Source organism: Pseudophryne corroboree, chromosome 4, assembly GCF_028390025.1.
Source record: "Pseudophryne corroboree isolate aPseCor3 chromosome 4, aPseCor3.hap2, whole genome shotgun sequence".
In the NCBI taxonomy this organism is placed as follows: domain Eukaryota; kingdom Metazoa; phylum Chordata; class Amphibia; order Anura; family Myobatrachidae; genus Pseudophryne; species Pseudophryne corroboree.
The window spans coordinates 792,266,243-792,286,664 of NC_086447.1; the positions used below are offsets into that span (position 1 = coordinate 792,266,243).

The following is a 20,422-nucleotide window of genomic DNA, read 5'->3' on the forward strand; positions in this document are numbered from 1 at the left end:
GCCAGCACACACCCCAGCGCTATTAACCAAGGAATAACACAGTAACTTAATGTTAACCCAGTAGCAGCTGTTTATATTGATTTTTGCGCCTAATTATGTGCCCCCCCTCTCTTTTTACCCTCTTTTACCGTGTATCTGCAGGCGGTGCTGTGGAGAAAAAAATAAGAATTTACTTACCGATAATTCTATTTCTCATAGTCCGTAGTGGATGCTGGGAACTCCGAAAGGACCATGGGGGGATAGCGGCTCCGCAGGAGACTGGGCACAAAAGTAAAGCTTTAGGACTAGCTGGTGTGCACTGGCTCCTCCCCCTATGACCCTCCTCCAAGCCTCAGTTAGGATACTGTGCCCGGACGAGCGTATACAATAAGGAAGGATTTTGAATCCCGGGTAAGACTCATACCAGCCACACCAATCACACCGTACAACCTGTGATCTGAACCCAGTTAACAGCATGATAACAGAGGAGCCTCTGAAAAGATGGCTCACAACAATAATAACCCGATTTTTGTAACTATGTACAAGTATTGCAGACAATCCGCACTTGGGATGGGCGCCCAGCATCCACTACGGTGGATGCTGGGAACTCCAAAAGGACCATGGGGATTATACCAAAGCTCCCAAACGGGCGGGAGAGTGCGGATGACTCTGCAGCACCAAATGAGAGAACTCCAGGTCCTCCTCAGCCAGGGTATCAATTTTGTAGAATTTTACAAACGTATTTGCTCCTGACCAAGTAGCTGCTCGGCAAAGTTGTAAAGCCGAGACCCCTCGGGCAGCCGCCCAAGATGAGCCCATCTTCCTTGTGGAGTGGGCATTTACAGATTTTTGGCTGTGGCAGGCCTGCCACAGAATGTGCAAGCTGAATTGTACTACAATTCCAACGAGCAATAGTCTGCTTAAAAGCAGGAGCACCCAGCTTGTTGGGTGCATACAGGATAAACAGCGAGTCAGATTTTCTGACTCCAGCCGTCCTGGAAACATATATTTTCAGGGCCCTGACAACGTCTAGCAACTTGGAGTCCTCCAAGTCCCTAGTAGCCGCAGGCACCACAATAGGTTGGTTCAGGTGAAACGCTGAAACCACCTTAGGGAGAAACTGAGGACGAGTCCTCAATTCCGCCCTGTCCGAATGGAAAATCAGATAAGGGCTTTTACAGGATAAAGCCGCCAATTCTGACACGCGCCTGGCCCAGGCCAGGGCCAACAGCATGACCACTTTCCATGTGAGATATTTTAACTCCACAGATTTAAGTGGTTCAAACCAATGTGACTTTTTTGGAACCCAAAACTACATTGAGATCCCAAGGTGCCACTGGAGGCACAAAAGGAGGCTGTATATGCAGTACCCCTTTTACAACGTCTGAACTTCAGGGACTGAAGCTAGTTCTTTTTGGAAGAAAATTGACAGGGCCGAAATTTGAACCTTAATGGACCCCAATTTCAGGTCCATAGACACTCCTGTTTGCAGGAAATGTAGGAATCGACCCAGTTGAATTTCCTCCGTCGGGCCTTACTGGCCTCGCACCACGCAACATATTTGCCAAATGCGGTGATAATGTTTTGCGGTTACATCCTTCCTGGCTTTGATCAGGATAGGGATGACCTCATCCGGAATGCCTTTTTTCCTTCAGGATCCGGCGTTCAACCGCCATGCCGTCAAAAGCAGTCGCGGTAAGTCTTGGAACAGACAGGGTCCTTGCTGAAGCAGGTCCCTTCTTAGAGGTAGAGGCCACGGATCCTCCGTGAGCATCTTTTGAAGTTCCGGTTACCAAGTCCTTCTTGGCCAATCCGGAGCCACGAATATAGTGCTTACTCCTCTCCATCTTATCAATCTCAGTACCTTGGGTATGAGAGGCAGATGAGGGAACACATACACTGACTGGTACACCCACGGTGTTACCAGAGCGTCTACAGCTATTGCCTGAGGGTCCCTTGACCTGGCGCAATACCTGTCGAGTTTTTCCCAACGGTTTATAATCATGTGGAAGACTTCTGGGTGAAGTCCCCACTCTCCCGGGTGGAGGTCGTGTCTGCTGAGGAAGTCTGTTTCCCAGTTGTCCACTCCCGGAATTGCTGACAGTGCTATCACATGATTTTCCGCCCAGCGAAGAATCCTTGCAGCTTCTGCCATTGCCCTCCTGCTTCTTGTGCCACCCTGTCTGTTTTCGTGGGTGACTGCCGTGATGTTGTCCGACTGGATCAACACCGGCTGACCTTGAAGCAGAGGTCTTGCTAAGCTTAGAGCATTGTAAATGGCCCTTAGCTTCAGGATATTTATGTGAAGTGATGTCTCCAGGCTTGACCATAAGCCCTGGAAATTCCTTCCCTGTGCGACTGCTCCCCAGCCTCGCAGGCTGGCATCCGTGGTCACCAGGACCCAGTCCTGAATGCCGAATCTGCGGCCCTCTAGAAGATGAGCACTCTGCAACCACCACAGGAGGGACACCCTTGTTCTTGGTGACAGGGTTATCCGCTGATGCATCTGAAGATGCGACCCGGACCATTTGTCCAGCAGGTCCCACTGGAAAGTTCTTGCGTGGAATCTGCCGAATGGGATTGCTTCGTAGGAAGCCACCATTTTACCCAGAACCCTTGTGCATTGATGCACTGAGACTTGGCTCGGTTTTAGGAGGTTCCTGACTAGCTCGGATAACTCCCTGGCTTTCTCCTCCGGGAGAAACACCTTTTTCTGGACTGTGTCCAGGATCATCCCTAGGAACCGAAGACAAGTCGTCGGAACCAGCTGCGATTTTGGAATATTGAGAATCCAATCGTGCTGCCGCTACACTACCTGAGATAGTGCTACACCGACCTCCAACTGTTCCCTGGATCTTACCCTTATCAGGGAATCGTCCAAGTAAGGGATAACTAAAATTCCCTTCCTTCGAAGGAGTATCATCATTTCGGCCATTACCTTGGTAAAGACCCGGGGTGCCGTGGACCATCCATACGGCAGCGTCTGAACTGATAGTGACAGTTCTGTACCATAAACCTGAGGTACCCTTGGTGAGAAGGGTAAATTTGGACATGAAGGTAAGCATCCTCGATGTCCCGAGACATCATGTAGTCCCCTTCTTCCAGGTTCGCAATCACTGCTCTGAGTGACTCAATCTTGAATTTGAACCTCTGTATGTAAGTGTTCAAAGATTTTAGATTTAGAATCGGTCTCACCGAGCCGTCCGGCTTCGGTACCACAACAGTGTGGAATAATACCCCGTTCCCTGTTGCAGGAGGGGTACCTTGATTATCACCTGCTGGGAATACAGCTTGTGAATGGCTTCCAAAACTGTCTCCCTGTCAGAAGGAGACATCGGTAAAGCCGACTTTAGGAAACGGCGAGGGGGAGACGTCTCGAATTCCAATTTGTACCCCTGAGATATCACCTGAAGGATCCAGGGGTCTACTTGCGAGTGAGCCCACTGCGCGCTGAAATTCATTGAGACGGGCCCCCCACCGTGCCTGATTCTGCTTGTAAAGCCCCAGCGTCATACTGAGGGCTTGGCAGAGGCGGGAGAGGGTTTCTGTTCCTGGGAACTGGCTGATTTCTGCAGCCTTTTTCCTCTCCCTCTGTCACGGGGCAGAAATGAGGAACCTTTTGCCCGCTTGTCCACGAAAAGACTGCGCCTGATAATACGGCGTCTTCTCATGTTGGGAGGCGACCTGGGGTACAAACGTGGATTTCCCAGCTGTTGCCGTGGCCACCAGGTCTGAAAGACCGACCCCAAATAACTCCTCCCCTTAATAAGGCAATACTTCCAAATGCCGTTTGAAAACCGCATCACCTGACCACTGTCGTGTCCATAACCCTCTACTGGTAGAAATGGACAACGCACTTAGACTTGATGCCAGTCGGCAAATATTCCGCTGTGCATCACGCATATATAGAAATGCATCTTTCAAATGCTCTATAGGCAAAAATATACTGTCCCTATCTAGGGTATCAATATTTTCAGTCAGGGAATCCGACCACGCCAACCCAGCACTGCACATCCAGGCTGAGGCGATTGCTGGTCGCAGTATAACACCAGTATGTGTGTAAATACATTTTAGGATACCCTCCTGCTTTCTATCAGCAGGATCCTTAAGGGCGGCCATCTCAGGAGAGGGTAGAGCCCTTACAAGCGTGTGAGCGCTTTATCCACCCTAGGGGGTGTTTCCCAACGCACCCTAACCTCTGGCGGGAAAGGATATAATGCCAATAACATTTTAGTTGTTATCGGGGGAAACCCACGCATCATCACACACCTCATTTAATTTCTCAGATTCAGGAAAACTACAGGTAGTTTTTCCTCACCGAACATAATACCCCTTTTTGGTGGTACTCGTATTATCAGAAATGTGTAAAACATTTTTCATTGCCTCAATCATGTAACGTGTGGCCCTACTGGAAGTCACATTTGTCTCTTCACCGTCGACACTGGAGTCAGTATCCGTGTCGGCGTCTATATCTGCCATCTGAGGTAACGGGCGCTTTAGAGCCCCTGACGGCCTATGAGACGTCTGGACAGGCACAAGCTGAGTAGCCGGCTGTCTCATGTCAACCACTGTCTTTTATACAGAGCTGACACTGTCACGTAATTCCTTCCAACAGTTCATCCACTCAGGTGTCGACCCCCTAGGGGGTGACATCACTATTACAGGCAATCTGCTCCGTCTCCACATCATTTTTCTCCTCATACATGTCGACACAAACGTACCGACACACAGCACACACACAGGGAATGCTCTGATAGAGGACAGGACCCCACTAGCCCTTTGGGGAGACAGAGGGAGAGTTTGCCAGCACACACCAGAGCGCTATATATATATACAGGGATAACCTTATATAAGTGTTTTTCCCCTTATAGCTGCTGTAATTTCAATACTGCGCGTAATTAGTGCCCCCCTCTCTTTTTTAACCCTTTCTGTAGTGTAGTGACTGCAGGGGAGAGCCAGGGAGCTTCCCTCCAACGGAGCTGTGAGGGAAAATGGCGCCAGTGTGCTGAGGAGATAGGCTCCGCCCCCTTATCGGCGGCCTTATCTCCCGTTTTCCTATGTATTCTGGCAGGGGTTAAATGCATTCATATAGCCCAGGAGCTATATGTGATGTCTTTTTTTGCCATCTTAGGTATTTTTATTGCGTCTCAGGGCGCCCCCCCCCAGCGCCCTGCACCCTCAGTGACCGGAGTGTGAAGTGTGCTGAGAGCAATGGCGCACAGCTGCGGTGCTGTGCGCTACCTTATTGAAGACAGGACGTCTTCTGCCGCCGATTTTCCGGACCTCTTCTGCTCTTCTGGCTCTGTAAGGGGGACGGCGGCGCGGCTCTGGGACCCATCCATGGCTGGGCCTGTGATCGTCCCTCTGGAGCTAATGTCCAGTAGCCTAAGAAGCCCAATCCACTCTGCACGCAGGTGAGTTCGCTTCTTCTCCCCTTAGTCCCTCGATGCAGTGAGCCTGTTGCCAGCAGGACTCACTGAAAATAAAAAACCTAATTTAAACTTTTACTCTAAGCAGCTCAGGAGAGCCACCTAGATTGCACCCTTCTCGTTCGGGCACAAAAATCTAACTGAGGCTTGGAGGAGGGTCATAGGGGGAGGAGCCAGTGCACACCAGCTAGTCCTAAAGCTTTTACTTTTGTGCCCAGTCTCCTGCGGAGCCGCTATCCCCCCATGGTCCTTTCGGAGTTCCCAGCATCCACTAGGACGTCAGAGAAACATGGCGCTGGTGAGTGCTCAGGAAGAAGCCCCGCCCCCTCGACGGCGGGCTTCTGTCCCGCTTAAATATACATTTACTTGGCGGGGGCTCATACATATATACAGTGCCCAACTGTATATATGCTGAACTTTTGCCAAAGAGGTCCCAATTGCTGCCCAGGGCGCCCCCCCCCCCTGCTCCCTGCCCCCTTACAGTGACCGGAGTATGTGAGGTGTGTGTGGGAGCAATGGCGCACAGCTGCAGTGCTGTGCGCTACCTCAGTGAAGACTGGAGTCTTCTGCCGCCGATTTCGAAGTCTTCTTGCTTCTTATGCTCACCCGGCTTCTGTCTTCCGGCTCTGCGAGGGGGACGGCGGCGCGGCTCTGGGATCGGACGACGAGGGTGAGATCCTGTGTACGATCCCTCTGGAGCTAATGGTGTCCAGTAGCCTAAGAAGCAGGACCTATCTTCAGAGAGTAGGGCTGCTTCTTCTCTCCCCTCAGTCCCACGATGCAGGGAGTCTGTTGCCAGCAGAGCTCCCTGAAAATAAAAAACCCTTCAAAATACTTTCTTACAGCAAGCTCAGGAGAGCTCACTGAACAGCACCCAGCTCGTCCGGGCACAGATTCAAACTGAGGTCTGGAGGAGGGACATAGAGGGAGGAGCCAGAGCACACCAGAATCTAAATTCTTTCTTAAAGTGCCCATGTCTCCTGCGGGGCCCGTCTATTCCCCATGGTCCTTACGGAGTCCCCAGCATCCACTAGGACGTTAATGAAAACATGAACCAGTTTTACAAAATGTTCTAAACTATCAACAAATGGAAAACACCCGCTATGCCGAGTTGCACCCGGGATTTGTACACCGGGCCTTCCCGGATACGACCTGGCTGAGACCCCTTTCAGACTGGTGGCCCGACCCTGCTTATTGCCGGGTTGTTGACATTACTGCTGATGCGACCCGAGACAGTGCTTGGAGATAAGATGCTCTCCAAGAACCACCTCCTCCTATTCAGTGAACATGTGCAACCAACCTGGCTTACCCTTACACACTGCACCGTGAGCCGGGTTGAACATGTGTTCAGCCATCTACGTTACGTGAGTTGAAATACCGGATCGCTCGACCCAGGTTATTTCAACTGGCCCCATTCAGACTGGGCCTCAACCCGGATTGCTGCGCGTTCACATGTAATAACCTAGGGCAGGCATGTCCAAACTGCGGCCCTCCAGCTGTTGAGAAACTACATATCCCAGCATGCCCTGACACAGGTTTAGCATTCTCTGACAGCAAAACTGTGTCAGGGCATGCTGGGATATGTAGTTTCACAACAGCTGGAGGGCCACAGTTTGGACATGCCTGACCTAGGTTATTGCTGGTTGTCTGAAAGGGGTATAAGACTGCCAGCAATAACCCGGGATATTGCACTTAAACGCACAGCAACCCAAGTTGCAGCGCAGTCTTAAAGGGGCCAGTTGAAATAACCCAGGGCGAGTGACTCGGTATTTCAACCCAGGTAACGGGCAGGGCTGAACATGTGTTTAACTCAGCTTTCGGTGCAGTTTAAACGGTTAAGCCGGGTCGCACCCGTTCATAAAAAGAGGCACGTATTGGCGGAGCTGCCAGTCTGAAAGGGGTCTCAGCCGTGTCACACCCGTGTACAAAATCCATGTGCAACCCGTCAATACTGTCTGAAAGGGGTATAAGAGACACTGCTGGCATTCTACCGCTATTTGGTTGCTGTGTAGCGTGCTTTCAGAGCCAAAGCACCATTAGAGCTGAGGTATATTGGGCAACATCTCAAATGTATGCAATAGCAATTTTATCTACATGTATTATAAAAGCCAGAAACATGTAAGGCAGCGAATAATATGGTTTTCAATTTGGAAATTGTTGTAATCACAGACTGATTCTCACTGCTACACAGGAAAAATAAGTCAAGCTTCAACTCTGATGTGACTGGAACATAAAACAGTTGTAAGCTATACAATAAAGGCAGCCATTTTAAAAGTTTCCCATAAATATTTATCATCACTTCAGTGAAGCAAGATGACTGTATAACCAAGCATAATATAAAGCTATATTATCCGGCTAAATCCCGGGTCAGGCTTGATTCTATTACATAAAGGGGAAAGAAAAATGTATGTCATACAGTAAAACCTCTGAAGTTCTCACACACGCCAAAAATTATACAAATGCCTCTGTAGGCTGCATCCGGACAGGGAGGCTGCCAGTTGGATGGCGTTGGTGTAAAAATGAAATTTTTTTTGTCATTCTTGGACCTAAACCATTGACTTGAGGGAGCGACCTTTCTGCTGCTCTGTGATTTTGCAATGGGCTGTCAGTAACCACGGTGACAGTTATAATGTTATATATTATGTCCTTTGTTGAAAGAGGTCTGCTGTTACAGCCTAGCCTGTATAATATCATCATCACCTGTGGGATTGTGCTGTTATTTCCACACAAGTCACTTGTAGGCATGGCCAAGCTTATTAATTCCTTCATAGTCATCTTCAGGAGGCCTGCCTTGCTGTTCTTGGGTTCAGATGCCAACAGAGCCTGCAGAGAGAAAGAACAGGAAATATATTAATCTACACAGCCGCAGTATGGATGTGTATTCTGTGGCAACTCTGCTGAAAACTTTAATTTAGAGCTATGGATAGAAGTGACTGATCACTAGATGACGACATAGGGGTATATTCAATAAGAGTCGGATCCATTCTGACATGCAGTTGGTAGCCCAAAACTGTTCTACTTTTGAACAGACTGATTCAGGAACATCAAGTGGCAATAGTAATATAGCAGAAGTACACATTTACTGTATGTACAACTAAACACAACATTAACATTTTACATTATTAAGTAAGAATTAAATCATAACTACACCCAAACCTGAAAGTGTAGTTTTGAATGCAGCTACAGTAGTTAACACAGAAAATGAATGCATACTGATGAATCGGATTCTTACTATGAATGTCCTCGCATCTTTCTGTTGTAGCTACTGAACTATTCATATGTAGCTTAGGGGTCTATTCATGAAGCAGTGAAAAGAGTGGAGATGTGAGAGAAATTGGTTGCCATGGGCAACTTCTCCACTGGCTAACTTCTCCACCATTTTCACTGCTTCATGAATAGACCCCTTAGAGAGAATGAAGCGTGTGAGTGCTAGCGATAAGGGGATCCCAATGCCTAATGCTATTCGCACAACAAAATGTAAGTGTGCTATCATTTTCTATATTAACTCCTTAAAGGCCACCCAAAACTAAAGCTGAGCATACACTATACAATTATCTGCCAAATCTGGCTGGTCAAAATGAAAATCTGGTAATGGATGAGATCCAATGACAATCGACTATGTGCTCCCAAACACTGGCGAATGGACAAAAACAGTTGTTTAGTCAAATTGGTTAAATCCCGGATTTAACCAATTCGCATGAACGGCTGTTATTGTCTGTTTTTCAGTGTTTGGGAACAGATTTTCATTCCAACCAGCCAGATCAGGCAGATGATCTGTCAGATAATTGTATAGTGTATGCCCAGCTTTACAGTTTGTAGTGGATCCTCAATAAAGGAGAAATGGAGTATGTATCAGTGAAAATAGCATTCTGTACTGGGAAATGAAGATCAGCGATGCCAGGGGAATAGCACGTTAGTGGTGGCAAGATTTTTAATTGATGCCCCAGGCAACTTGATTAGACATTGGAGGATGTGTGCATTAAAGACACCTATGTGTGCAGACTTAAGTACAAACGATGTAAGTACAATCTAACCTCACGTGCACAAAACGGACAGATAGAGCTGTTGGCACAGGGGCTGAATGGTAAGAGTCTATTGGACACAACTACTGCAGACAACAATCAACAACTGACTGCATTTATTGTTAATCCAGGTTGGATTCCAACACACCCCGACCAGACCTTATTGGGCTAGCTGATTGTTCTGGACCCACACATACAGGGACTAGCAGCCCATTCCGTCTTGGAATACATATGAATTAATGGCGGATGAGATGTCGGCTGTCAATATCCCTACATTGGCATCCTGTCCGCCAGAATGCCAGCAGCGGGGCGAGCGCCAAAGGGTTCCCTTGCGGGCTCGTTGGCTCGGCACAAGATCTATTCCCACTCTATGGGTGTCGTGGACACCCACGAGTTGGAATAGCCCTGTTTTAGCCCTGTTGCGCCGGGATTCCGGCTGACGGTCTAGTCAGCTGTCGGGATTTCGTCATCATTACCCTGAACGCCGGGATCCCGACAGTCGGCATTTTAACTGCATCCCCTTTCATTATGTAATTGACTATTAGGATCTTACTTTATGCTGTTTTACTTTTACAAGAAGGCTGAATGAATGAGATTTGTGTAAATACTGCAAAGGAGTACGTGACTCACTGAATGCTGACGATAATTTTCAAACTTTTCTAGATCAGATGCCCTTTCATTTTGCCATATTTAGATTGTAAAAAACATGTAACAGTGGCAGCTTTGTTTGAAGGTCTTTGAACATATAAACCAGTTGAATGTAGAGATTGTACGGGAACACACAGAATAAGGCAACGCTGACCTACTTCTAGGCTTACAGACTAGACTGCATGGGTTTTATCTGCACGTCTGCTGTCAGTATTCTGTGCAGCAGGGTTTTATGCTGAGAGTACCTTCTGTACTGGACACATCAGCAGGTTTGAGCAAGGTTAGCGCATGATGTATATGCATTAGAGGCTTTGTGGAGAACCTGCCACTGTCAAATGAGGAGAGAGCGAAAGACACTTTATGTAAGTGGCTGAAGCCTATAGTATACTCATGTTATATCATTAGGCTACAGCAGTGGTGGGCAACAGACAGCCCTTCATGCCTTCAGTTGCTGCACCCAACTCCATCTTCCATTGCTACTATATTTGTTATTCATTGTAGCACTTGTTTAACAGGCTTGCTAATATGTTATTACAGAAAGGTGCCTCTTTTATTGATTACATGTACTAACTAGCTTAACTTAGTACTGAAATGAAGAGTAATAAGTGTCTCTATAATATCAGTGGCTGCAGTGTATCTGTTGCCTATCACTGGCCTACAGTATACACATGTCATACAGTATCAGTGAATGTTAGATAAAAGATGTTAGCTTACAGTGTACTCATGTCATATCAGTAAATGCTAGCTAACAGACAATAGCCCACAGTATATTCATGTTGTTTCAGTAAATGATAGATAAAAGACAAAAGACGTTAGCCCACAGTATACTCCTGTCATTTCAGAAAATGTTAGATAAAAGACAAAAGACTTTAACCCCCAAAATATATTCATGTCATTCAATAATACATAAAAAACACTAGACTACAGAATACCCATCTGTAAACGCTAGACAATAGACATTAGCCCACAGTATACTCATGTCATATCTGTAAACGCTAGATAATAGACATTAGCCCACAGTATACTCATGTCATATCGGTAAACGCTAGATAATAGACATTAGCCCACAGTATACTCATGTCATATCTGTAAATGCTAGATAATAGACATCAGCACACAATATACTCATGCTGGAAGAAGAAAGAAAAGACTCTTTGTGGGCACACGCTTAATCAGAAAAAAACGGAAATATGTGTAAATTAATACATAATATTTTATTGATAAATTAATTAAAAGTAGGCATTACATGTATCTTAGACAGACTAATGAAAGAACAAACAATTTACAAGCAATTAAAAGAAAAATGACCAACTAACATATTCTGTATTTCGTATAGGTCAATTATAATGATCAAGTCCCGTATTGGGTCGATATTTTGGGAAAACCTGGGTATGCTTAGGAGTTAAATACAGGGAGCCACTGATGCTGGAAGACAATTAGGGGGATCAACATGATATACCGAAAGACATGAAGGATAAAGTGCTTGTTTGCTAACAAGGAGAAATAAAAAAAGGGTGGGAAAATTCCAGAAGAGTATAGGTAGTTTGTGAATCTGCTGTCTGGAATTTTCCCACCCTTTTTTTATTTTTCCTTGTTAGCAAACAAGCACTTTATCCTTCATGTCTTTCGGTATATCATGTTGATAATATATTATTATTATATTAATTACCAGTTATTATTATAGCACACACATATTCTGCAGCGCTTTACAGAGAATATTTGACCATTCACATCAGTCCTTGTCCCAGTGGATCTTACAATCTAGTTTCCCGATAAACATGTACACCAGGGCTGGCCAAACCGGTCCTCGAGATCTACCAACAGTTCATGTTTTCCAGGCCTCCTGGAGACCTGTAGAATTGTCAGTTAGGAATGAATGCAGCACATCTTAATTAGTAATGACTACACCTGTGCACCAGCTAGGTGGTCTGGAAAATGTGAACTGTTGGTAGATCTCGAGGACTGGTTTGGCCAGCCCTGATGTACGCGCACCCACATTCACGCTAGGGTTCATTTTGTTGGGAGACCGTTAACCTGCCAGTATATTTTTGGTTTGTGGGAGGAAACCGGAGTACCTGGGGGAAACCCACGCAAGCACGGTTAGAATATACAAACTCCACATAATTAGGGCCATGGTGGGAATCAAACCCATGACCTCAGTGCGGTGAGGCAGTAATGCTAACCATTACACCATCCTTTCTGCCCCTGCGTATGAGGTAAGTACGGATAGAATGGTTGGTGGGAAGAAAAAACTACAGTTTAGGGCCAGAACTTCTTTAAAACAATAACATCAAGTCCTATGTGACATATTTATACACGTCCTGGAAGCACAATTTATAATGCATCTTATTTTCCTATTACGCTTGCATCTTTTCATAGGTGCACAGCATTCAAAAGACTTTAGGGCATGTAAAACAAAAATAAAAACTTTGTAATGATCTTACCACAGAAATCTCCGGTTTATGCCACCAAAAGCAACACCTACCCCCTAACCCCCCCCCCCCCCCATTTTTTCATATCCCTATTACAGGCTTACAATTAGAGGTTCTGTAACAGGGATATGAAGATAGTGCAACTGTGACAAGCCTGATGCTTGAACTTAGCTGCACGTGAGTGAGCTTGTGGACATCTAAATTTCCAGGCTGTCACAGTGCTGCCTCCTGTCCTCTCCCTATCATGCCACTGTCCAGGCCGCTGGTTACCATTTACAGGGTCAATTGTACACTATCACACCAGTGGACAGGTCCGGCCCTTCCACTTGATCAGCACACCTGCCTCCTGAAATACTCTGGGCTGCATGGATCATTCTGATGATCTGATGGGTTGATTGTTCTACAATCACCAATGCAAATCCTGGTGCACACGGACATTCAGGAGATGAAAACCAGTCACAAAAAGATGCTCTGACCGTAGTCAAATGCACCTTAAACAGAACTGGCATTCACACTCCTTCTCCCAAAGCACAGCTGATCCCTAATGAGCAAGTAGAAACAGAGCAGTGTAAACGCAATGCTGGTTAATAAAAGCACTGGTTTATAATATAAGCACATCTTTCACTTCTATTCAATGCACAGCTAAGTAATAACCTCAAGGCTCTAGACGACAAGCCTTCAAAAGTAAATCTTTCATAACAGGAAATAGGACATGCCAGATGCCATTTTATGCCGTTATATAAATGAAAGTGTTAACTAAGCAAATAAAAATCTTATAAAGTGGTGTATGAACAAATACTTGTTCTTCCACTAAACTTTAACCCCCTGTTGGTTTAGGATACTATGCCATGTTACACGGAAAAGTGCCAGCGCAAGTCACAGCACGGCAAATACATGAAGTCATTCTTGGCGCTGTAGACAATGGAGGCATCAATTCCAGGCTCCAGATTTGACTTACACAAGTACATAAGGTTTATAGCAATACATAAGGTTTACAGCAAAAAGTAAAGAAAAAATAAATGCATGTATGTATGTATGTATGTATGTATGTATGTATGTATGTATGTATTGTTCAAGTTTTAGGCAGGTGTGGGGAAAATGCTGCAAAGTAAGAATGCTTTAAAAAATAGAAGTGTTGATAGTTTAGTTTAATTAACAAAATGTAAAGTGAATGAACAGAAGAGAGTTCTAAATCAAATCGATATTTGGTGTGACCACCCTTTGCCTTCGAAACAGCATTCATTCTTCTAGGTACACTTGCACATAGTTTTTTAAGGAACTTGTCAGGGAGGTTGTTCCAAACATCTTGGAGACCTAACCAGAGATCTTCTGTGGATATAGACTTGCTCAAATCCTTCTGTCTCTTCATGTAATCCCAGACAGACTCAATGATGTTGAGATAAGGACTTTATGGGGGCCATATCATCACTTTCAGGACTCCTTGTTCTTCTATACGCTGAAGATAGCTCTACATGACATTGGTTGTATGTTTGGGGTCATTGCCCTGCTGCAGAATACATTTGGAGCCAGTCAGAAGCCTCCCTGATGGTACTGCATGAGGATAAGTACCTGTCTGTATTCCTCAGGATTGAGAACACCACTAATCTTGACCAAATCCCCCTTTCATGATTCTCTACATCTATCCATCATACAGTGTAGCTTTGTCATAAACAACACCTTGAGTGAAATATTTACAGTATCACCTTGTACACGATGAGACCACCACTCCAGGAGATGTATAGTGTAGGGCGGCAGATGGTACTATAATAATTATAACACCTCTCCCACCTCATTTCTCTCTTACTTGGAGTTAAACTTATATGTCGCTTCTCCTGTCCCCTACCTTTCCTCCTTGTTCATAAAAGCCGTTTTATGTACTTTTATGCTATACCTGACTTTTATGCTTGCTGACTTTACTTGTTGTATGTGCACATTAATGGTGCTGATATTTCATTGGAGTACACCGGTCTTTTATTAGTTATCCGTTGCCCTAGAAACCAACATTTTAAAATCATCCTGGATGCTCAAGTAGCACCCATAAATGCCATGCATAGACATGAACGGTGTAAGCACAAACACTAGGGGATCACAAGCACCCACAGAGCTGGCTCCAGTTGGTATCATTTAAATGATCTTTCTTTAATGCCATGTAGCGAAGAAGCGTATTATTTATAACAACCCTTCTGGCTCAGTACTGGCACTGCGGACCAAGCTATAAATCACTCGAGCTATGAAACCCCGCTGAACTTTACAGAATGCCAACACACAAAGCAAAATTAAGTAAGTCCAAATGTTTTGCAGTTGCAATTGTGAAATTCAAGATTTATACAGAATCTCCTGCACTGTCAAGTTCAATATGGAGCCTAACAGCAGGATAATGAATGTGGCTGGGGTTCAGTGGTTCCGGTGATAAAAAAAAAGTTCATTTGATATTTTAAAAAATGTAACTCTACCAGCACACTTAGAAAGCCATTGTCACTTGTTGTTACAGCAAGGGTATTGATGGTGAGAAAGGTTCCCGACCTTGGCGGATTCCAGTTTTTTATAGTACTGTACCTAGAATAGAAATCTACTTTTTCTCAGATAGGACTTTGTTTGGCAGCCAGAAAATTACCGTATATACTCGAGTATAAGCCGACTTTTTCAGCACTTTTTTTTGAGCTGAAAAAGCCACCTCGGCTTATACTCGAGTCAGCTTTAGTGCCAGATATGCCCCACAGTGCCAGGTGTGCCAGATATGCCCCACAGTGCTAGATACTTACCCTCCATCGCTCCCGCGCTGTCTTCTGAAGGAGGGACACAGAGAGCGCAGCGCGCGGCTCTCCTGTGTCCCTCCTGCATCTCCAGCGGCAGCGGCGTCTGAGTGGTAAAGGAAGTGCACGAACCGGCACTTACTTTAACACACGCCGCTGCCGCCGGAGATGCAGGAGGGACACAGGAGAGCCGCGCGCTTCGCTCTCCGTGTCCCTCCTTCAGAAGACAGCGCGGGAGCGACGGAGGGTAAGTATCTAGCACTGTGGGGCATATCTGGCACACCTGGCACTGTGGGGCATATCTGGCAGACCTGGCACTGTGGGGCATATCTGGCACACCTGGCACTGTGGGGCATATCTGGCACACCTGGCACTGTGGGGCATATCTGGCAATGTGGGGCACATCTGGCACACCTGGCACTGTGGGGCATATCTGGCACACCTGGCACTGTGGGGCATATCTGGCACACCTGGCACTGTGGGGCATATCTGGCACACCTGGCACTGTGGGGCATATCTGGCACACCTGGCACTGTGGGGCATATCTGGCACTGTGGGGCACATCTGGCACACCTGGCACTGTGGGGCATATCTGGCACACCTGGCACTGTGGGGCATATCTGGCACACCTGGCACTGTGGGGCATATCTGGCACTGTGGGGCACATCTGGCACTGTGGGGCACATCTGGCACTGTGGGGCATATCTGGCACTGTGGGGCACATCTGGCACTGTGGGGCATATCTGGCACTGTGGGGCACATCTGGCACTGTGGGGCATATCTGGCACTGTGGGGCATATCTGGCACTGTGGGGCATATCTGGCACTGGGGAGCATATCTGGCACTGTGGAGCATATCTGGCACTGTGTGGCAAATCTGGCACTGTGGGGCATATCTGGCAAATCTGGCACTGTGGGGCATATCTGGCACATTTGGCACTGTGGGGCATATCTGGCACATCTGGCACTGTGGGGCATATCTGGCACATCTGGCACTGTGGGGCATATCTGCGGCACTGTGGGGCATATCTGGCACTGTGGGGCATATCTGGCACTATGAGGTCTGTGTACGGGTAGAGCTGCATTTCCCACCCTAGGCTTATACTCGAGTCAATAAGTTTCCCCAGGTTTTTGTGGTAAAATTAGGTGCCACGGTTTATATTCGGGTCGACTTATACTCGAGTATATACGGTATGTTTTCATTGAAACAATAAATCTTTGTTTAAAGAAACCAAAAATCTTTGTTGCAATTTCTCTCTTTCAGGGGGCCTGTTGAGCTGAACGATGTCTCACAAAGTAGAGACGTAATGTTCTAGAATTACTTATCAGGAGCTCGATGTTGGGTTCAGAAATGGGAAAATGTATAATTTTAACAGGCGGTCACCAACATATGCCCATAACAGAATCAGGCACTGTGGGATACTTGGCACCTCCTATTACCTAATTTAAGCGTTGCTGCTATTATTATTATTATTTAATTATTATTATATTGCATAAAAATAAGCAAATGTGTTAACTTATCATAAAAAATAGGATTTTACTTACCGGTAAATCTATTTCTCGTAGTCCGTAGAGGATGCTGGGGACTCCGTAAGGAGCATGGGGAATAGACGGGCTCCGCAGGAGATGGGGCACTTTAAGAAAGCTTTGGATTCTGGGTGTGCACTGGCTCCTCCCTCTATGTCCCTCCTCCAGACCTCAGTTAGAGAAACTGTGCCCAGAGGATATGAACAGTACGAGGAAAGGATTTATGTAACCTAAGGGCGAGATTCATACCAGCCACACCAATCACACCGTATAACTTGTGATAAACTACCCAGTTAACAGTATGAACAAGTAACATAGCCTCGGTTCAAGACCGACCAACTATAACGTAACCCTTATGTAAGCAATAACTATATACAAGTCTTGCAGAAGAAGTCCGCACTTGGGACGTGCGCCCAGCATCCTCTACGGACTACGAGAAATAGATTTACCGGTAAGTAAAATCCTATTTTCTCTAACGTCCTAGAGGATGCTGGGGACTCCGTAAGGACCATGGGGATTATACCAAAGCTCCCAAACGGGCGGGAGAGTGCGGATGACTCTGCAGCACCGATTGAGCAAACAGGAGGTCCTCCTCAGCCTGGGTATCAAACTTATAGAACTTTGCAAAGGGTGTTTGACCCCGACCAAGTAGCAGCTCGGCACAGTTGTAGTGCCGAGACCCCTCGGGCAGCCGCCCAAGAAGAGCCCACCTTCCTAGTGGAATGGGCCTTAACCGATTTAGGCAATGGCAATCCTGCCGTAGAATGCGCCTGCTGAATTGTGTTACAGATCCAGCGAGCAATTGTCTGCTTTGAAGCATGAGCGCCAACCTTGTTGGCCGCATACAGAACAAACAGAGCTTCAGTCTTCCTGATCCTAGCTGTTCTGGTCACTTAAATCTTCAAAGCCTTGACCACATCCAGGGACTCGGAGTCCTCTAAGTCCCGTGTAGCCACAGGCACGACAATAGGTTGGTTCATATGAAAAGATGAGACCACCTTGGGCAGAAATTGAGGACGAGTCCTCAACTCTGCCCTATCCACGCGAAAAATCAGGTATGGGCTTTTATATGATAAAGCCGCTAATTCCGAAACACGCCTTGCAGAAGCTAAGGCCAACAACATGACCACTTTCCAAGTGAGGTATTTCAACTCCACTGTTTTGAGTGGTTCAAACCAAGGTGACTTGAGGAAACTTAATACCACGTTAAGATCCCAAGGCGTCACCGGAGGTAAAAAGGGAGGCTGAATATGCAGCACTCCCTTCACAAAAGTCTGTACTTCAGGAAGAAAAGCCAATTCTCTTTGAAAGAAAATGGATAAGGCCGAAATTTGGACCTTTATGGACCCTAATTTTAGGCCCAAATTCACTCCCGTTTGAAGGAAGTGAAGCAGACGGTCCAAATGGAACTCCTCCGTAGGAGCAGCTCTGGCCTCACACCAAAAACATATTTCCGCCATATACGGTGATAATGTTTCGATGTCACATCCTTCCTAGCCTTGATCAGGGTAGGAATGACCTCCTCCGGAATCCCTTTTTCAGCTAGGATCCGGCGTTCAACCGCCATGCCGTCAAACGCAGCCGCGGTAAGTCTTGGAACAGACAGGGCCCCTGCTGCAGCAGGTCCTGCCTTAGAGGAAGAGGCCACGGATCTTCTGTGAGCAACTATTGCAGATCCGGATACCAAGTCCTCCTTGGCCAATCTGGAACAATGAGAATTGTTCTGACCCTTCTTAGTCTTATTAATCTCAACACCTTGGGTATGAGAGGCAGAGGAGGAAACACATAGACCGATCTGAACACCCATGGTGTCACCAGAGCGTCTACCGCTACCGCCTGAGGGTCTCTTGACCTGGCGCAATACCTCTTTAGCTTTTTGTTGAGACGGGACGCCATCATGTCTATTTGAGGCAGTCCCCACCGATCCACGATCTGTGTGAAGACTTCTTGATGAAGTCCCCACTCTCCCGGATGCAGGTCGTGCCTGCTGAGGAAGTCTGCCTCCCAGTTGTCCACCCCCGGGATGAACACTGCTGATAGTGCGCTTACATGGCCTTCCGCCCAGCACAGAATCATGGTCGCCTCTGCCATGGCCACTCTGCTCCTTGTGCCGCCTTGGCGGTTCACATGAGCCACTGCCGTGATATTGTCCGACTGAATCAGAACCGGTTTGTTCTGAAGCCACTCCTCCGCCTGGCGTAGGGCGTTGTAAATGGCCCTTAACTTCAGGACATTGATGTGGAGACAAGTCTCTAGGCTTGACCAGAGACCTTGGAAATTTCTTCCTAGTGCGACAGCCCCCCAACCTCGGAGGCTCGCATCCGTGGTCACCAGGATCCAGTCCTGAATGCCGAACCTGCAACCCACTAGGAGGTGAGCACTGTGCAGCCACCACAGGAGAGATACCCTGGCCCTGGGAGACAGGGTGATCCATTTCTGCATATGTAGATGGGACCCGGACCATTTGTCCAATAGGTCCCATTGGAAAGTCCTCGCATGGAACCTGCCGAAGGGGATGGCCTCGTATGAAGCCACCATCTTCCCCAGAACCTTTGTGCAATGATGCACCGAAACCTTTTTCGGCTTTAAAAGGTTCCTGACCAGGGCTATGAGCTCCTGAGCCTTCTCCACCGGCAGAAAAACTCTTTTTTGGTCTGTGTCTAGAATCAGGCCCAAAAGGTCAGACGCGTTGCAGGTACTAGCTGGGATTTCGGTAAATTGAGAATCCAGCCGTGCATCTGCAACGTCTTCACGGACAGAGACACGCTGTCCAGCAACTTCTCCCGAGATCTCGCCTTTATAAGGAGATCGTCCAAGTACGGGATAATTGTGACTCCCTGCTTGCGCAGGAGCACCATCATTTCCGCCATTACCTTGGTGAAAATTCTCGGGGCCGTGGAAAGACCAAACGGCAACGTCTGAAATTGGTAGTGACAATCCTGTACTGCAAACCTCAGAAACGCCTGGTGAGGGGGGGAAATCGGAACATGAAGGTACGCATCCTTTATGTCCACGGACACCATCCAATCCCCTCCCTCCAGGCTGGCGATGACCATTCTGAGCGATTCCATTTTGAACTTGAACCTCTTCAAGTACAGGTTCAGGGATTTTAGATTTAGAATGGGTCTGACCGAACCGTCCGGTTTCGGTACCACAAACAGGGATGAATAATAACCCTCTCCTTGCTGGAGATGAGGAACCTTGATTATCACCTGTTGAATGTACAATTTGTGAATTGCCGCTAACACTAGCTCCCTCTCTGACGGGGAAGCCGGCAGAGCCGATTTGAAAAACCGTCGATGGGGCATGTCTTCGAATTCCAGTCTGTATCCCTGGGAAACAATCTCTATTGCCCAGGGATCCACCTGTGATTGAACCCAGACGTGGCTGAAAAGACGAAGACGTGCCCCCACTAGATCTGACCCACCCCGGAAAGCCCCAGCGTCATGCTGTGGACTTTGCGGAAGTAGGGGAGGACTTCTGCTCCTGGGAACTAGCTGAGTGCAGCTTTTTTCCCTTGCCTTTACCTCTGGCAACGAAGGACGATCCTCGTACCTTCTTGTTTTTATTGGAACGAAAGGACTGCATTTGATAATGTGGTACCTTCTTAGAATGCTGCGGGGGATCATAAGG

At 46.9% G+C, this 20,422-nt stretch overlaps 1 protein-coding gene across 5 annotated transcripts in view; it reads right to left on the reverse strand.

The window, feature by feature from the left end:
* THADA (THADA armadillo repeat containing) overlaps positions 1-20,422 on the reverse strand; it is a 1,252,206-nt gene that overhangs the window by 795,914 nt on the left and 435,870 nt on the right. For all 5 annotated transcript variants that reach the window (XM_063918333.1, XM_063918332.1, XM_063918334.1 and 2 more), the window contains exon 24: positions 8,109-8,231. In XM_063918333.1, the coding sequence (XP_063774403.1) occupies positions 8,109-8,231 (123 nt within the window). The remainder of the gene's footprint in view (positions 1-8,108; positions 8,232-20,422) is intronic.